Source organism: Oncorhynchus tshawytscha, linkage group LG19 (genome assembly GCF_018296145.1).
Source record: "Oncorhynchus tshawytscha isolate Ot180627B linkage group LG19, Otsh_v2.0, whole genome shotgun sequence".
NCBI classification, from domain to species: Eukaryota; Metazoa; Chordata; class Actinopteri; order Salmoniformes; family Salmonidae; genus Oncorhynchus; species Oncorhynchus tshawytscha.
The window spans coordinates 771,811-791,493 of NC_056447.1; the positions used below are offsets into that span (position 1 = coordinate 771,811).

General features: G+C 42.6%; 1 protein-coding gene across 6 annotated transcripts in view; it reads right to left on the reverse strand.

Moving 5' to 3' along the window:
• Positions 1–19,683, reverse strand: part of LOC112218199 (non-muscle caldesmon) — a 60,893-nt gene that overhangs the window by 15,494 nt on the left and 25,716 nt on the right. For 4 of the 6 annotated variants that reach the window (XM_024378808.2, XM_024378807.2, XM_024378805.2 and 1 more), the window contains exons 5-10: positions 15,123–15,375; positions 13,012–13,149; positions 11,103–11,144; positions 9,759–9,802; positions 7,355–7,436; positions 4,344–4,481 (exon numbers count right to left, since the gene is read on the reverse strand). In XM_024378808.2, the coding sequence (XP_024234576.1) occupies positions 4,344–4,481; positions 7,355–7,436; positions 9,759–9,802; positions 11,103–11,144; positions 13,012–13,149; positions 15,123–15,375 (697 nt within the window). The remainder of the gene's footprint in view (positions 1–4,343; positions 4,482–7,354; positions 7,437–9,758; positions 9,803–11,102; positions 11,145–13,011; positions 13,150–15,122; positions 15,376–19,683) is intronic. The other 2 variants (XM_024378806.2, XM_024378809.2) reach the window with 2 other exon arrangements.

Below are 19,683 nucleotides of genomic sequence, written 5' to 3' on the forward strand. Positions count from 1 at the left end.
CAGGAAGCAACAGTGACTAGATCAATAAAAAAGTGGTCAGATGAAGCAGATGCTAAGCTACAGGACTGTTTTGCTATCACAGACTGGAATATGTCCTGGGATTCCCTCCAATGACATTGAGGAGTACACCTCATCAGTCATTGGATTCATCAATAAGTGCATCGATGACATCGTCCCCACAGTGATCATACGTACATACCCCAACCAAAAGCCATGGATTACAGGCAAAATCCGCACTGAGCTAAAGGCTAGAGCTGCCGCTTTCAAGGAGCGGGACCCGGAAGCTTGTAAAAAATCCCGCTATGCCCTCAGACGAATCATCTAACAGGCAAAGTGTCAATACAGGACTAAGATCGAATCGTACTACACCGGCACTGAAGCTCGTCGGATGTGGCAGGGCTTGCAAACCATTACAGACTACAAAGGGAAGCACTGCAGAGAGCTGCCCAGTGACACAAGCCTACCAGACGAGCTAAACTACTTCTATGCTCGCTTCACATAACACTGCAAATAACACTGAAACATGCATGAGAGCACCAGCTTTTCCGGAAGACTGTGTGATCACGCTCTCCGCAGCCGATGTGAGTAAGACTTATAAACAGGTCAACATTCACAAGGCCGCGGGGCCAGATGGATTACCAGGACGTATACTGCGAGCATGCGCTGACCAACTGGCAAGTGTCTTCACTGACATTTTCAACCTCTCCCTGTCCGAGTCTGTAATACCAACATGTTTTAAGCAGAACACTAAGGTAACCTGCCTAAATGACTACCGACCCGTAGCACTCACATCTGTAGCCATGAAGTGCTTAGAAAGGCTGTTCATGGCTTCACATCAACAGCATTATCCCAGAAACCCTAGACCCACTCCAATTGGCATACCAGCCCAACAGATCCACAGATGATGCAATCGCTATTGCTCTCCACACTTCCCTTTCCCACCTGGACAAAAGGAACACCTATGTCAGAATGCAATTCATTGTTCAACACCATAGTGCCCTCAATAAGCTAAGGACCCTGGGACTAAACACCTCCCTCTGCAACTGGATCCTGAACTTCCTGAAGGGCCACCCCCAGGTGGTAAGGGTAAGTAACAACACATCCGCCATGCTGATCCTCAACACAGGGGCCCCTCAGTGGTGCGTGCTTAGTCCCCTCCTGTACTCCCTGTTCACTCATGATTGCATGGCCATGCACGTCTCCAACACCATCATTAAGTTTGCAGATGACACAACAGTGGTAGGCCTGATCACCGACAACGATGAGACAGCCTAGAGGGAGGAGGTCAGAAGCCCGGCCGTGTGGTGCCAGGACAACGACCTCTCCCTCAACGTGATCAAGACAAAGGAGATGATTGTGGACTACAGGAAAAATAGGACTGAGCACGCCCCCATTCTCATTGACGGGGCTGCAGTGGAGCAGGTTGAGAGCTACAAGTTCCTTGGTGTCCACATCACCAACAAACTAACATGGTCCAAGCACACCAAGACGGTTGTGAACAGGGCGCCTAAAACCTAAGGATTTATCAATGTCGTAACACACCAAGACAGGTGGAAAAGGGTACGACAATACCGCTTGCCCCTCAGGAAATTTCAGCCACCCTAGTCATATACTGTTCTCTCTGCTACCGCACGGCAAGCGGTACCTGAGCGGCAAGTCTAGGTCCAAGAGGCTTCTAAAAAGCTTCTACCCCCACGCCATAAGACTCCTGAACATCTAATCAAATGGCTACCCAACTTTTTGCATTGCCCCCACCCCCCCCCTTTTACATCACTGCTACTCTCTGTTGTTACCATCTATGCATAGTCACTTTAATAACTCTACCTACATGTACATATTACCTCAATTAACCGGTGCCCCCGCACATTGACTCTGTGCCGGTACCCCCCTGTATATAGGCCCTCGGTCTCAACCTTTAAGTCTTTACTGAAGACTCATCTCTTCAGTGGGTCATATGATTGAGTGTAGTCTGGCCCAGGAGTGGGAAGGTGAACGGAAAGGCTCTGGAGCAACGAACCGCCCTTGCTGTCTCTGCCTGGCCGGTTCCCCTCTTTCCACTGGGATTCTCTGCCTCTAACCCTATTACAGGGGCTGAGTCACTGGCTTACTGGGGCTCTTTCATACCGTCCCTAGGAGGGGTGCGTCACTTGAGTGGGTTGAGTCACTGATGTGATCTTCCTGTCTCGGATGGCGCCCCCCGTTGGGTTGTGCCGTGGTGGAGATCTTTGTGGGCTATACACGGCCTTGTCTCAGGATGGTAAGTTGGTGGTTGAAGATATCCCTCTAGTGGTGTGGGGGCTGTGCTTTGGCAAAGTGGGTGGGGTTATATCCTTCCTGTTTGGCCCTGTCCGGGGGTGTCCTCGGATGGGGCCACAGTGTCTCCTGACCCCTCCTGCTCAGCCTCCAGTATTTATGCTGCAGTAGTTTATGTGTCGGGGGGCTAGGGTCAGTTTGTTATATCTGGAGTACTTCTCCTGTCCTATTCGGTGTCCTGTGTGAATTTAAGTGTCCTCTCTCTAATTCTCTCTTTCTTTCTCTCTTTCTTTCTCTCTCTCGGAGGACCTGAGCCCTAGGACCATGCCTCAGGACTACCTGACATGATGACTCCTTGCTCTCCCCAGTCCACCTGGCCGTGCTGCTGCTCCAGTTTCAACTGTTCTGCCTTATTGTTATTTGACCATGCTGGTAATTTATGAACATTTGAACATCTTGGCCATGTTCTGTTATAATCTCCACCCGGCACAGCCAGAAGAGGACTGGCCACCCCACATAGCCTGGTTCCTCTCTAGGTTTCTTCCTAGGTTTTGGCCTTTCTAGGGAGTTTTTCCTAGCCACCGTGCTTCTACACCTGCATTGCTTGCTGTTTGGGGTTTTAGGCTGGGTTTCTGTACAGCACTTTGAGATATCAGCTGATGTACGAAGGGCTTTATAAATACATTTGGTTTGTTTTGATTTGATATAGTCTCGCTATTGTTATTTTACTGCTGCTCTTTAATTACTTTTTACTTATATTTCTTATGCTTATTCTTTAAACTGCATTGTTGTTTAGGGGCTCGTAAGTAAGCATTTCACTGTTGTATTCGGCGCATGTGACAAATAAAATTTGATTTGATAATGTAAGAAATAACACACAAATAAATAAAATATTGCTAAGTTGCTGAGGAGCTAGAAGCAGAGCTTCCATGACTGTCGGCACAATATGTAAAATATTGGTCCCATGATTCCTTGAGCTGAAATGAAAATCCCCAAAATGTTCCATGAGCACAAAAAGCTTCTCTTCTCTTCTTCTCTCAAATATTTAACAAAAATGTGTTTACATCCTGTTCGTGAGAATGTATCTTTTGATAATCCATCCACTTGACAGGTGTGGCATATCAACGAATACAAATGCATTTCATCGATGGCAATTTGAAACCACAGAGATATTGTGACGAAATCCTGAGGCCCATCGTCGTGCCATGCATCTGCAGTGATCACCTCATGTTTCAGCATGATAATGCACGGTCCGATGTTGCAAGGAGCTGTACACAATTCCTGGAAGCTGTAAATGTCCCAGTTCTTCCACGTCCTGCATACTCACCACACATGCCACCCATTGAGCTTGTTTGGGATGCTCTGGATCAACGTGTATGACAGCAAGTTCCAATTCCCACCACTATCCAGCAACAGCCATTGAAGAGGAGTGGGACAACATTTGACAGGCCACAATCAACAGTCTGATCAACTCTCTGAGAAGAAGATGTGTCGCACGACGCAAATGGTGGTTACAGCAGATACAGACTGGTTTTCTGATCCCCTCCCCTACCTTTCTTTTTTAAGGTATATGTGACCAACAGATGCATATCTGTATTCCCAGTGATGTGAAATCCATAGATTAGGGCCTAATTCATTTATTTTTAAATGATCTAATTTCTTTATATGAACTGTAACTCAGTAAAATCTTTGAAATTGTTGCATGTTGCGTTTAAATTTTTGTTCAGTATATATAATTTTCGGGATGGTTAAACGTTTTCAGTGTAAACTTAAATGACTAACAACAGATATAATGTATGTAGAAAAGATAATGGAGCTATATATTTTTAAATAAGATCATCTTTGAGGACGAACAATCAGGGTGGTCTCTAGAAATGTTGGAAAGCACCATTGGCCACACCCACTACAATGCCCCGCCCCCTACGCTAACTTTGCCACTGCTGCTGAAAAAAATCCTAGGGGAAACACTGATAAGGGTCTATTTATGTTGGTGGATGTATAATGTCATTAGCGATGGTGAGAAATAAATTGGCCTTTGACTATATTTGTTCATGTGTACAGTATGTAATGTCAAGTTGGTGTTTCCTTGCCTTGGATGGTGTGCCTTTGGACGGGCTCTGGTTCCAAGCCTCTCCAGCCTCAAACAAGTGCTTCTTGGAGGACACTGCCTCAGGTGACATGGGGATGTCCATCAGGCCCTGTTTGGCTGCCTTGGCCTCCTGGGAGTACTGCACAACATAACAATGTGATATACTTTACCTTCCAATTGCATGGAATTTGCATAGAAATAACAGAACTCTAGATCAAAAAGAAACATGTATCAAGCTTGTTCACTGATATTTATCAAGTCTGATTAGGGGGAAATTAGATAGTATGAAAATGAACCACAATATAACATAATTAGACATAATGAGTAACATGAGTAACATTCAATCTGTATTACTGAAGTTCAGCGTTATAGCATGATTGAAATTTAAAGGCAATGTACCCGCGAAGACTGCATTCACGGTCAACACTGTATACAGTGCATTTGGAAAGGATTTTTTTATCCAGATTTTACAGCCTTATTCTAAAATGTATTAAATTATTTTTTCCCCCTCGTCAATTTAAGTCCGGGATCTGGCTGGGCCACTCAAGGACGTTCATAGGCTTGTCCCGAAACCACTCCTGCGTTGTCTTGGCTGTGTGCTTAGGGTCGTTATCCTTTTGGAAGGTGAACCTCCTCAGTCTGAGGTCCTGAGCTCTCGGGAGCAGGTTTTCATCACGGACCTCTCTGTACTTTGCTCCGTTCATTTTTCCCTCGGTCCTGACTAGTCTCCCAGTCCCTGCCGCTGAAAAACATCCCCACAGCATCATGCTGCCACCACCATGCTTCACCATAGGGGTGGTGCCAGGTTTCCTCCAGGCCAAATAGTTCCAGGCCAAATGCCTTTCCAAATCATGTCCAATCAATTGAATTTACCACAGGTGGACTCCAATCAAGTTGAGGAAACATCTCAAGGATGATCAATGGAAACAGGATGCACCTGAGCTCAATTTCGAATCTCATAGCAAAGGGTCTGAATACTTATGTAAATAAGGTTTTTCTGTTTTAAATGTTTTATGTGTTGTTTTCGCTTTGTCATTATGGAGGCTGTAACGTAACGAAAAAAATCTAGGGGTCTGAATACTTTCCAAATGAACTGTATCTCGTCTCTAGTAAAAGGTTAACAAGGCATGGTAGTAATCGGATGATGCAATAGTGTCTTGTGAAAGAGTAAGAGGGCCCCTAACACTTATTCACTCACACACACACTTTACTCCAGTAGAAGTCGAAATTTACATACACTTAGGTTGGAGTCATTAAAACTCGTTTTTCAAACACTTTTCAAATGTCTTGTTAATTAACAATCTATAGTTTTGGCAAGTCGGTTAGGACAACTACTTTGTGCATCACACAAGTAATTTTTCCAACAATTGTTTACAGACAGATTATTGCACTTATAATTCACTGTATCACAATTCCAGTGGGTCAGAATATTACATACACTAAATTGACTGTGCCTTTAAACAGCTCGGAACATTCTAGAAAATTATGTCATGGCTTCTGATAGGCTAATTGACATAATTTGAGTGAATTGGAGGTGTACCTGTGGATGTATTTCAAGGCCTACCTTCAAACTCAGTGCTTCTTTGCTTGACATCATGGGAAAATCTAAAGAAATTAGCCAAGACCTCAGAAAAAAATTGCAAATAGTGCAAATCAATCCCAGAACAACAGCAAAGGACCTTGTCAAGATCCTTGAGGAAACAGGTACAAAAGTATCTATATCCACAGTAAAACGAGTTCTATATCGACATAACCTGAAAGGCCGCTCAGCAAGGAAAAAGCCACTGCTCCAATACTGCCATAAAAAAAGCCAGATTACGGTTTTCAACTGCACTATGGGACAATGATCGCACTTTTTGCAGAAATGTCCTCTGGTCTGATGAAACAAAAATAGAACTGTTTGGCCATAATGACAGTCGTTATGTTTGGAGGAAAAAGGGGGATGCTTGCAAGCTGAAGAACACCATCCCAACCATGAAGCACGGGGGTGGCAGCATCATGTTGTGGGGGTGCTTTGCTGCAGGAGGGACTGGTGCACTTCACAAAATAGATGGCATCATGAGGCAGGAAAATTATGTGGATATAGTGAAGCAACATCTCAAGACATCAGTCAGGAAGTTAAAGCTTGGTCGCAAATGGGTCTTCCAAATGAATAATGACCACAAGCATACTTCCAAAGCTGTGGCAAAATGGCTTAAGGACAGCAAATTCAAAGTAACGGAGTGGCCATCACAAAGCCCTGACCTCAATCCTATGGAACATTTGTGGGCAGAACTTAAAAAGTGTGCACAAGCAAGGAGGCCTCCAAACCTGACTCAGTTACACCAGCTCTGTCAGGATGAATGGGCCAAAATTCACCCAACTTATTGTGGGAAGCTTGTGGAAGGCTACCCAAAATGTTTGACCTAAGTTAAACAATTTAACGGCAATGCTACCAAATACTAATTGAGTGTATGTAGACTTTTGACCTACTGGAAGTGTGATGAAAGAAATAAAAGCTGAAATAAATAAATCTCTCTTCTATTACTCTGACATTTCACATTCTTAAAATAAAGTGGTGATCCTAACTGACCTAAGACAGTTAGGATTTTATTAGGATTAAATGTCAGGAGTTGTGAAAAACTGAGTTTACATGTATTTGGCTAAGGTGTATGTAAACTTCCGACTTCAACCGTACTTATAGTATGACTCCGGCACCACAGAGATGAGAAAGCAAGCTAAGCCTATCCTCAAGTGCCCATCAATCCTCTCCCATATGATAGAGTAGAGGTGGTTTGACGGACTGTGAGGCTGAGGCTGAGGTTTAACTACAGTATATACAGTAACTTTGTGTGTGTGAGACTGACGCAGCACGTCACCTTTAGAGAGGAAGAGAAGGGGACAGAGAAGTCTGGCTGAATAGTCACCAGATGAAAGCATTCATCACACAGCCTTCATCAATGGAGCCTCTGTCTGTCGGGAGGAAGGGAGAGAGAGAGGGAAGAAGAGGGGAGCTACCAGGTGGGAGCTAACCTCAATGGCGTGGGTGTACTGCTCCAGCCTGTCATCGATCTTGGCGAGGAGAACAGGGGGCTGTGTCTTCTTGAAGCTGTTGCTGTATCCAAAACAAAGACACTCGGTCAGTGAAAATGTTTGTGGGAAGAAAATAATACATTTTAAAGATCTCTTCTGACTGGCTATAGGCCCGCAAGTGAACGGGGATCAGATCCCAGAGTGAAACATCCCTTTTCCACATTGTTATGATACCCCCCCCCCTTGGTAAAATGAGCCACTTGAATCTACACTGCCATTAGAGAGTGGGTGGGATCTCTTACAGCTTCTGTCAAGACTGTCTTTCAGGCCCAGTATGAAGCTTGCTCACTGACCGCAGTGGGACCCAGGGCAAAGGCCCCCTTCACACGCACACAGGCACACACACACGCACACACACATCCAGACACACACACACGCTGCCAGTTGCCTAAACCCCACTACACAAGAGTCCTAATCTCAGACATATACACTAAACAGGAAAACAAACCGTGTGGGACAAATCTGGAAATACTGACCCTATTTCCTGCATTTCAACATGGCCTCAAAACTGTTTATTTTTTAAAAGAGAGCTCCCGTGAAAGGCATGTGTGAGTCATTAGCCTGATATGGCTGGTTAGTTTGAGGATTACATAGCTTCTTCACAGGCATGGTAGGATTATTTGAACTTCATAAACGTGCACAGCCCACAAATCTTTATTTGGAGGGTGTTTTGTTCTGCAAAGACGTTGAAATGGGGTTTTCTGAATGATGTCATGTTTTCTATCTGCATGAGTCGAGGCTGTTAAAAGTGAAGGGGTGAAGAAAGCTGTCTGTCAACCGTATTCTTCTCCGGAAAGATTTGATTCGGTCTTACAGTGTTTTTACACACATCAACAAGGGAGTGGAACACCCACATCAAAGGACTAACACACAGTGATCCTTCCCTCTGTCATAAAAAAACCTGTCTAGACTTAAACATTATGTCACACTCAATTCCTCAGATCTCAAACCTGCACCTGGAAGATAAAGTTTACGGTGTCCAATAAAAAACATATTTTGACCAATGGGTAAAAAAAAAAATTAAAACACATGTTAATTGTGTCGATAATCCTCTAAGGAAGCCAATGGTCTAACCTCATGACTCTATCATAATCCGGTCTTAAGGTATTGGAGTTTTTAACCTTTTAGGATGGCCAATGTTAATGTGACAGTCAATGGAGGCCAGAGGGAAAAAGTGGGCAAAAATAAGGAAAATTGCACAGCATCACTTCAGCTAGGCAGGTTGCTGTGCGAGAATGAACTAACTGACAGGCTCACTTTCCCGTTGAACTCGTCATATTTCGTCTCGAATCCGCAGGATGTAAAACAATGTAGAGGTGAGATAGATATCGATTTTGAGACATTACATGTAGTATTTTCATATTTTAGTATACTCTTTTCATATTAATGCAAAATGCCTGTTCTTTTTCGAAGACTTCTCACAAAAGCTTATCACTGTCAAAGGTAAACAGAACACTGAGCTCTGAGCAAGCTTTTTTATTTTCAAAGCCTTTTACATTGAATTCAGCTCGTGTTACGCTAATCTCCCTTTGAAGATGACCACCACAACATGTAAAATCCTCAATGTTGCTGCGAGAAAGCTGCACCACTCTGTCAACAGAGCTCAGTGCTTATTATGGGATGTATTAGATTAAGAAATCCTACTTTTTTTGGATAAACTGTTAATGAAATGTTCGAGAAAGAACTCCACTGAACGATTCAGAATATGAATAATCCTCAATGTCTTAGTAAAGTGTATTTTAGAACTTAAGGAAGTTCAATTTCCTCACCACAGGGCATTCTGGGTAATGTGGGTGCACACCCTATAAAGTTGTTATCACACCCTATTTTCAGTCACAGTATTAATATGAATTAAACTCTGGCCTGGTCTCTTCTACTCTAGCTGCTGAGAGCTCTTTACCACTGATCACTTACTGCAGTCAGACTGCATGGAGCCGTCCCACAGTCCAGAGCTATAGCTCACCAGCCACCAGAGAGAACCCAGCAAGCCCAGGCTCCAGCCCTCACATCTGGTCAGAGTTAACCAAGCCATAAATCATCCAGGCTGACAAAGGTGATGCACTGAGAGAGATTTGGAGGTCACCACTGGCCCTCTTTGTCTATGTTTACATTTACACACCAGCCATGTAGCCTGCATAGCTGCTGTTCTGCCTCAGATAGCAGCTCTCCATCCAGGCATCTGCCGAGGGGCCCAGTAGTACTTTGGTCAACCTCAAGATACAACGAAGCATTAGTGAGGGAAGGTATTTGAGAGTACAAGTGGAACAACCGGGGCTGTGGAATTTGTTTGTTTGCTTCGTGTTACTCATTGTGAAAAGGCCTTGTATACTTGTATGATATTCACCTTTTCTTTAGGGACCGGTTCAAGGATTCTGTTCTTTCTGTGATCTGAAAAACATGAGGGTGATGTTAAAGGTTATTGTTTTGTAATTAGAATATAACAGTTGAAGTGCTCCGTGACTTCTAGAATTTGTTAGACCGGGATTATCATGATCAATTTGATGATAATCACAGCCCTGTATTTGGCCTGACGCAGCAAATATCTCTTCCAAGTCAAACAGAGAAATCTTCTGCTGGTCTTTCTCAACCGTTTCCATCCGCCTGTATCTGTGTCAGTTCGTATCATCAAAGACAGATTTAAACTAACTCTGCCCCAGTCCACAGTTTACTGCAGGCATAATTATAATGGAATCAGGGTGTGGGAAGACTTCCATCTCGAAACCCAATTACTTATCTTGAATCTGTGTATTTAATGCATTACAGACTGAATCATAGTAAAGAAAACATGTTTGGGATTATAAGTCATTATCAAAATACGAATACATTTGTATCAGAGGAGTTCTAGTTTGAGCCAGGGTCATAATGTCCTGTCCTCTACCGTTTCTATCGTTCCTCTACCGCTGTCATCCAGAAGGCGAGGTCAGTACAGGTGCATCAAAGCTGGGACCGAGAGACTGAAAAACAGCTTCTATCTCAAGGCCATCAGACTGTTAAACAGCCACCACTAACATTGAGTGGCTACTGCCAACACACTGTCAATGACACTGACTCTACTCCAGCCACTTTAATCATGGGAATTGATGGGAAATGATGTAAATATATCACTAGCCACTTTAAACAATGCTACCTTATATAATGTTACTTACCCTACATTGTTCATCTCATATGCATACGTTGATACTGTACTCTATATCATCGACTGCATCCTTATGTAATACATGTATCACTAGCCACTTTAACTATGCCACTTGGTTTACATACTTATCTCATATGTATATACTGTACTCGATATCATCTACTGTATCTTGCCTATGCTGCTCTGTACCATCACTCATTCATATATCCTTATGTACATATTCTTTATCCCCTTACACTGTGTATAAGACAGTAGTTTTTTTTTTTTTTTTGGAATTGTTAGTTAGATTACTTGCTCGTTATTACTGCATTGTCGGAACTAGAAGCACAAGCATTTCGCTACACTCGCATTAACATCTGCTAACCATGTGTATGTGACAAATAAAATTTGATTTGATTTGATTTGATTTGATTTGCTTGCCAAAGAGGTCATACTTCTACGTATCCAGCACCAAGCTCTGGTTCTTCCCACACAAAAGGTTCCCTTATGTTACTGTTCACTGTTCAGCCCTGGACCTGAAGCAAAGAGCACAGCATGTTGACACCAACTCACCAATAATGTATTTTCTGCTGTTAAACTCTCATCATTCTCTCTCTGAAATTACACACACAAGCAGATGGATGCTCATGACTGCACTAAGGATGTAGGCAAGGGCACCAACATAGCAACCCTGTACCCAGAGAGGAAAGTCAGCTTAGAAACAGAAGGCAGGAAGTAAAAGTTATAGTAGCTGAACTTGCCCTTTTGTAGAAGGTGACAGAGTTTGTCTTCATTAGTGTTAATACAAGAAGTGAATTCATGAGAGATAAATAGATGCATCTTTAATAATAATAACAGTAATAATGTAATGTAATGAGCCAGGCTTGTAAATCAAGATCTGAGTGGATTTCAATCCCTGTGTGATCTGACAAATCTAATCAACTGACAACAAACAAGAACATTTTACACTACACAACGCTTCACAACATGCCATGCCGTGCAAACGTCTGAATCCAAACAAATGAACCCATGGAAACACTATCTACAATACTGACAACTACCTGTATTACTTAATACCCTACTTTTTAAGCAGAGCAAGGTGGAAGGAGTTACGGACAATACCACAGACCAGTGTAAACACAGGCTGTCACAGCTACCATTTGGACTTGGGCTGAAATACAATGACATACAGTTGAAGTCGGAAGTTTACAACCACCTTAGTCAAGTACATTTAAATTCAGTTTTTCATAATTCCTGACATTTAATCCTAGTAAATATTCCCTGTTTTATGTCAGTTAGGATCACCACTTTGTTTTAGGAATGTGAAATGTCAGAATAATAGTAGAGAGAAGGATTTACAGTGGGGCAATAAAGTATTTAGTCAGCCACCAATTGTGCAAGTTCTCCCACTTAAAAAGATGGGAGAGGCCTGTAATTTTCATCATAGGTACACTTCAACTATGACAGACAAAATGAGAAAAAAAATCCAGAAAATCACATTGTAGGATTTTTAATGAATTTATATGCAAATTATGGTGGAAAATAAGTGTTTGGTCACCTACAAACAAGCAAGATTTCTGGCTCTCACAGACCTGTAACTTCTTCTTTAAGAGGCTCCTCTGTCCTCCACTCGTTACCTGTGTTAATGGCACCTGTTTGATCTTGTTATCAGTATAAAAGACACCTGTCCACAACCTCAAACAGTCACACTCCAAACTCCACTATGGCCAAGACCAAAGAGCTGTCAAAGGACACCAGAAACAAAATTGTAGACCTGCACCAGGCTGGGAAGACTGAATCTGCAATAGGTAAGCAGCTTGGTTTGAAGAAATCAAAAATTGTGATACAGTGAATTATAAGTGAAATAATCTGTCTGTAAACAATTGTTGGAAAAATTACTTGTGTCAGGCACAAAGTAGATGTCCTAACCGACTTGCCAAAACTATAGTTTGTTAACAAGACATTTGTGGAGTGGTTGAAAAATGAGTTTTAATGTCTCCAACCTTAGTGTATGTAAACTTCCAACTTCACCTGTATTATGGTCTCTGACTTTTCAGTCAATGGTGGTATCCAATTTGTACATAAAGGCATGCTGTCAGAGCTAACTAAAAGTTGCACACGTCTCAGCAAACCCACACATCACAGCAAACCCATAGATGAATGTGTGTGACCTGCTGCACTACATGTGCTGTGGAAAATGCTGACATTTATAACACTCCCATGCAACTTACGTGATTGAAACTAAACAAAGTAGCTGTAAAGATAAAAGTATAAAGTGGGATTTGAGTTATTTTTTGTTGTTGTAGTAAAACAATATAGAAATATCGAGCACTTTATTTTATACAGAAAACCAAAGGTACCATTATCATTATCCATGATCTCAAAAACTCACTGCCATATCAACACAAGAGGTGCTTGTCATATATAACCATGGGCAATAATTACAAACCTGAGGTATATATAGAACAGAAACATTAGCTACCTTGTAGATGGAGCCTTTAGGATTGAGCGGGCTAAACAACTCATCTCCGTCCACACTGGAGGTACTGAGGCTCTTCATCCTCTCTGCTGCCTCCATCCTCCTCCTCTCTATGTCCTCCTTCATCCTCCTCTTTTCTTCCTGTACAGGAAGACACACAATGGATCTTTTTGGTGAACGTCAGGAACCGAATCACATCGGTGAAAGAGTGGTTCATTTGCCTCACTGATTCGCAGGCTGCTAGTACAGCTTCTTGAGCTCCAGACAACAATTATCTGCAGATAACTTAGAAAAACATTATCTGAAGGATATTTCCACTGCAGGAACAACAGGTAATGTGAGAGAGCCTCATTCAGGTCCATGCTCATTTTTGCAGTGCATAAAAACATTTAATAAATAAATTGGCAGGCAATTGAATAATTTTGTCATCTAAAAGTTCTTTTGAACCAACTGTTAGGCTTTACATTAGAAATCTGCTATTTTTTCATGTGTCAATTTTTAAAGAGCAACTAACTCTAAAAAACAACTTCTCATTTAGAAAACAGCCAATGTGGCATCAGAAACGTTATGAGTCAGAAACGTTTATCATACTGTCAAAATTGACTGCAAAGTATAAATAGGATTATTTTGGTAATTAAATGTAACACAAAACGACATTTTGTGAGACTTGTGGTCGTGACTGCATCACAACATAAATTAAGGTTTGGTTTGTTTCAATCCTGGCCACAAGCTCTCAGCTGGCAGCACGCAAGTAATCATCAATTCTGAGTGCAGCTGCACGTGACCCAATTGTAATATCCGTGGTAAATTTGGGTTGACTTTAGATTTCCCTAATAGCTTCACATGATTTAAAAACCTCACACCAACTCGAATAATGTGGTGTATTATGTATTAAACCACCCAGACACATCAAAAACACAGTCGTCCTTCTGAACTGAGCTGCAGGACAGGTCTGAAACTGCACAGGGATGTCACCATGTCTCCATTGCTAATTGTTGACAAAGGAGAGTGATGTAGTGCTGCATCAGATGACCTGGCCTCCACAATCACCCAACATTAACCCAATTGAGATAGTTTTAGATGAGTTAGACTGCAGAGTGAAGGAAAAGCAGCCAACAAGTGCTCAGCATATATATGTGAACCCCTTCAAGACTGTTGGAAAAGCATTCCTCATGAAGCTGGTTGAGAGAATGCCAAGAGTGTGGAAAGCTGTCATCAAGTCAAAGGGTGGCTACTTTGAAGAATCTCAAATATAAAATAGATTTTGATTTGTTTAACACTTTTTTGCTTACTACATGATTCCACAAGTTATTTCATAGTCTTCACTATTATTCTGCAATATAGAAAATAGTACAAAGGAAGAAAAACCCCAAAAACTACAGTCAACAAAATAAATCATAAAAAACAGGTGTTTGTCCTAAATCTAGGAGATATACAGGGAAGAATTCTGACCCCTTGACCTTTTCCACATTTTGTTACGTTACATCCTTATTCTAAAATGAATGAAATTGTTTTATTTTTCCTCGTCAATAAACACGCTATACCCCATAACGACAAAGCAAAAACAGGTTTTCAGAAGTTTTTGCAAATTTCTAAAATAATTCAAAACTGAAATATCACATTTACATAAGTATTCAGACCCTTTATTCAGTACTTTTGTTGAAGCACCTTTGGCAGTGATTATAGCCATGAGCCTTCTTGGGTATGACGCTACAAGCTTGGCACACCTGTGTTTGGGGATCCAAATGGAAGAGCCATTGGGATCCAAATGAACGGCTCTTTAAACCGAGTTAAATGTTCTGGCTTCCCGAAAAGACTCGGAATACCCATCCTTATATACATTTAAGTGGTAAAAAAATAATAATACTGTAGGTGGTTAAACTGACCGTGGTCGCGGTGAAAAAAGTCACTCTCCCTATACTTTCAATGCATTTTTCCAGAAAAGGTGAGTAAACTCCCCAAAAAAGGTGGGTAAACGGTGCTTACTTAGGCTTACCCTGCACTACAGCACCGGCTGATGTGGAAGATATTGAGTTTCATCTCTTTCTGTTTTTGTTTCTTAATGCCATAGGCTACACATTACATATGTACTGTACACTGCAGTTGACCATCACCTCCTCCTTGGCCAGGCGCTGCTGCTCCTCCTCCCTGCTCCTGCGCTCCTCCCCCTCCCTGACCTGGCGTCTCTCCTCCCTCCTCCTCTTCAGCTCCTGCAGATCCTGCTCGGCCTCAGCCTGCTTGTGTCTGAGCTGCTCAAGCTCCTGGTTCTCCTTCTCTGCTTGGCTACGCCGGATCTTCACCAGCTTGGCCTCTAAGATGGCCTCCGCCTCCTCCTCAGCCTCGACCCCTGCCACTTGTACCACAGCCCTGGGAGAGATGGAGAGAGAGATTGAAGGACGGCTGGAGGAAAAAAGGAGCATACATAGAGGGGCAGGATTTCAAGAAATATCTCTGTCTCCTAATGGTTTAGAATGTGTAACATCTAGGAGTCACTTCGGGGGGGAATTCCGACCTGACGTTGTTACGTGTAAAGGGAACGTAATGACCTTTTTATGCTCTTTTCTCTGACCTGACCCGCTATTCATTTGGGGTGAAAATCAAATAAATTAAAGTGTGGCGGAGATGTGTCAACCGATACGCTGCATTCTGACCTTGACTTAATTCCCTCATAATTCCACCACCTTTAAGCGCGATGAAACGATGAATAACATCGAGCAACCTGTCGGTTCCAAGTGGAGCAACATCTACTTTCTTTTCCCCCATAGAAATAACACCATTCTCCATGCACTGTAATTTACAAATTGATAAGGGCTATTGAAAGCAGCTAGGTAAATGAGTAAGCCGTTTGGATAAGAGGGATTGTAAATATAAATGACAATTGTTTTAGATCTATTTTACTTTGTGATTTCTAAAGACAAATGTGAAACAAGTCATATTACAACAAACTGAAGCACATCAACATAGCACCTTTTCCACTGTGAAGTTTATTAAATGCTGGCCTTATAACTTTGGATGAAATTTGGATGAAATTTGGAGACCCAAGCTATATGCTTCTGTAGCCATATATATATATATGAAAAAAACTGAAGTATAACATTTCCATAAGTATTCAGACCCTTCATTCAAATTAAATGAAATATTTTTAGTCAGATATGCAGAATACAGGTCTTTTTACCATGAAGTGTTTACTTACACGCCCTTAACCAACAAGGCAGTTTTAAGAAAATAGATTTAAGAAAATATTTAGAATATAAACTAAATGAAAAAAAAAGTAAAAGTAAAAAATAAATGAAAAATAACACAATAAAATAACAATAATGAGACTACGGAGGTTTACATACACTTAGATTGGAGTAAATTAAACTTGTTTTTCAAACACTCCACAAATTTCTTGTTAACAAACTATAGTTTTGGCAAGTTGGTTGGGGACATCTACTTTGTGCATGACACAAGTCATTTTTTCCAACAATTGTTTACAGACAGATTATTTCACTTATAATTCACTGTATCACAATTACAGTGGGTCAAAAGTGTACATACACTAAGTTGACTGTGACCCTAAAAAGTTTTTGAAAATTCCAGAAAAATATGTAATGACTTTAGAAGCTTCTGATAGGCTAATTGACATCATTTGAGTCAATTGGAGGTGTACCTGTGGATTTATTTCAAGGCCTACCTTCAAACCCAGTGCCACTTTGCTTGACATCATGGGAAAGTCAAAAGAAATCAGCCAAGACCTCAGAAAAAAATGGTAGACCTACACAAGTCTGGTTCATCCTTGGGAGCAATTTCCAAATGCCTGAAGGTACCACGTTCATCAGTACAAACAATAGTACTTAAGTATAAACACCATGGGAACACGCAGCCATCACACTGCTCAGGAAGGAGACGCGTTCTGTCTCCTAGAGATGAATGTACTTTGGTGCGAAAAGTGCAAATCAATCCCAGAACAACAGCAAAGGACCCTGTGAAGATGTTGGTTGGAAACAGGTACAAAAGTATCTATATCCACAGTAAAACGAGTCCTATATTGACATAACCTGAAAGGCAGCTCAGCAAGGAAGAAGTCATTGCTCCAAAACTGCCATAAAAAAAGCCAGACTACGGTTTGCAACTGTAAATGGGGATAATGATCATACTTTTTGGAGAAATGTCCTCTGGTCTGATTAATCAAAAATATTACTGTTTGGCCATAATGACCATTGTTATGTTTGGAAGAAAAGGGGGGCGCCTTGCAAGCTGAAGAACACCATCCCTACCGTGAAGCACGGGGGAGGCAGCATGTTGTGGGGGTTCTTTGCTGCAGGAGGGACTGGTGCACTTCACAAAGTAGATCATGAGGCAGGAAAATGGACAATGACCCCAAGCAAACTTCTAAAGTTGTGGCAAAATGGCTTAAGGACAACAAAGTCAAGGTATTGGAGTGGCCATCACAAAGCCCTGACCTCAATCCCATAGAACATTTGTGGGCAGAACTGAAAAAGCGTGTGCGAGGCTTACTAACCTGACTCAGTTATACCAGCTCTTTCAGGAGGAATGGGCCCAAATTCACCCAACTTATTGTGGGAAGCTTGTGGAAGGCTACCCGAAACGTTTGACCCAAGTTAAACAATTTAACGGCAATGCTACCAAATACTAACTGAAATAAAGCTGAAATAAATCATTCTCTCTACTATTATTCTGACATTTCACATTCTTCAAACAAAGTGGTGATCCTAACTTACCTAAAACAGGGAATCTTTTCTTGGATTAAAATTCAGGAATTGTGAAAAACTGAATTCAAATGTATTTGGCTAAGGTGTATGTAAACTTCCGACTTCAAGTGTTTATACAGCGGGTACCAGTACTGAGTCAATGTGCGGGGTTACAAGTTAGCCGCGGTAATTTGTACATGTAGGTATGGGTAAAGTGACTATACATAGATAATAAACAGCGAGTAGCAGCAGTGTATTAACAAAGGGGGGGGGGGAGTCAATGCAAATAGCCTGGGTGACCATTTGATACATTTTTCAGCAGTTTTATGGCTTGGGGGTAGAAGCTGTTAGGGAGCCTTTTGGATCTAGACTTGGCGCTCCAGTGCCGCGCTTGCCGTGCGGTAGCAGAGAGAACTGTCTTTGAGTTTGGAGACTGGAGTCTTTGAGATTTTTTGGGGTCTTCCTCTGACACTGCCTAGAATATGGGTCATGGATGTCAGGAAGCCTGGCCCCAGTGATGTACTGGGAAGAATGCATTACCCCCTGTAGCGCCTTACGGTCAGATGCCAAGCAGTTGCCATAACAGGCGATGATGCAACTGGTCAGGATGCTCTCAATGGTGCAGCGGTAGAACTTTTGGGGATCTGGGGACCCATGCCAAATCATTTCAGTCTCCTGAGGGGGAAAAGGCTTTGTCGTGCCCTCTTCACAACTTTCTTGGTGTGTTTGGACCATTATAGTTTGCTGGTGATGTGGACACCAAGGAACGTGAAACCCTCGACCCGCTCCACTGCAGCCCCGTCGATAGGAATGGGGGCGTGTTAGGCCCTCCTTTTCCTGTAGTCCACGATCATCCTTTTTGTCTTGCTCACGTTGAGGGAGAGGTTGTTGTCCTGGCACCACACTGCCAGGTCTCTGACATCCACCCTACAGGCTATCTCATCGTTGTCAGTCAGCAAACTTAACCGATGGTGTTGGAGTCGTGCTTGGCCACACAGTTGTGGGTGAACAGGGAATACAGGGGGTACAGAAGGGGACTAAGCATGCACTTTGATTAAGCACCTTTGGCAACAATTACAACCTCAAGTCTTCTTGGGTATGATGCAACAAGCTTGGCACACCTGTATTTGGGGAGTTTTTCCCATTCCCAGATTCTCTCAAGCTCTGTCAGGTTGCATGGGGGGCATCACTGCACATCTATTTCCAGGTCTCTCCAGAGATGTTTGATCGGGTTCAAGTCCAGTCTCTGGCTGGTCCACTCAAGGACATTCAGAGACTTGTCCCGAAGTCACTCCTGCATTGTCTTGGCTGTGTGCTTAGGGTCGTTGTCCAGTTGGAAGGTGAACCTACAGTCTCATGTCGTGAGCACTCTGGAGCAGGTTTTCATCAAGAATCTGTCTGTACTTTGCTCCGTTCATCTTTCCCTCGATCCTGACTAGTCTCCCAGTACCCGCCACTGAAAAACATCCCCACAGCATTATGCTGCCACCACCATGCTTCACCATAGGGATGGTGCCAGGTTTCCTCCAGACGTGAAGCTTGGCATTCAGGTCAGACTAGAGAATCTTGTTTCTCATGGTCTGAGAGTCCTTTAGGTGCCTTTTGGCCAACTCCAAGTGGGCTGTCATGTGAGTTTTACTGACTATACCATAAAGGCCTGATTGATGGAGTGCTGCAGAGATGGTTGGTTCTTCAGGAAGGTTCTCCCATCTCCACAGAGGAGCTCTGGAGTTCTGTCAGAGTGACCATCGGGTTCTTGGTCAACTCCCTGACCTTCTCCCCCAATTGCTCAGTTTGGCCGGGCGGCCAGCTCGAGCAATTGTCTTGGTGGTTCCAAACTTCTTCCATTTAAGAATGATGGAGGCCACTGTGTTCTTGGGGCCTCCTTCCCCAGATCTGTGCCTCGACACAATCCTGTCTAGGAGTTTCATGGACAATTCCTTGAACTTTTTGCTTTGACATGCACTGTCAACTATGGGAC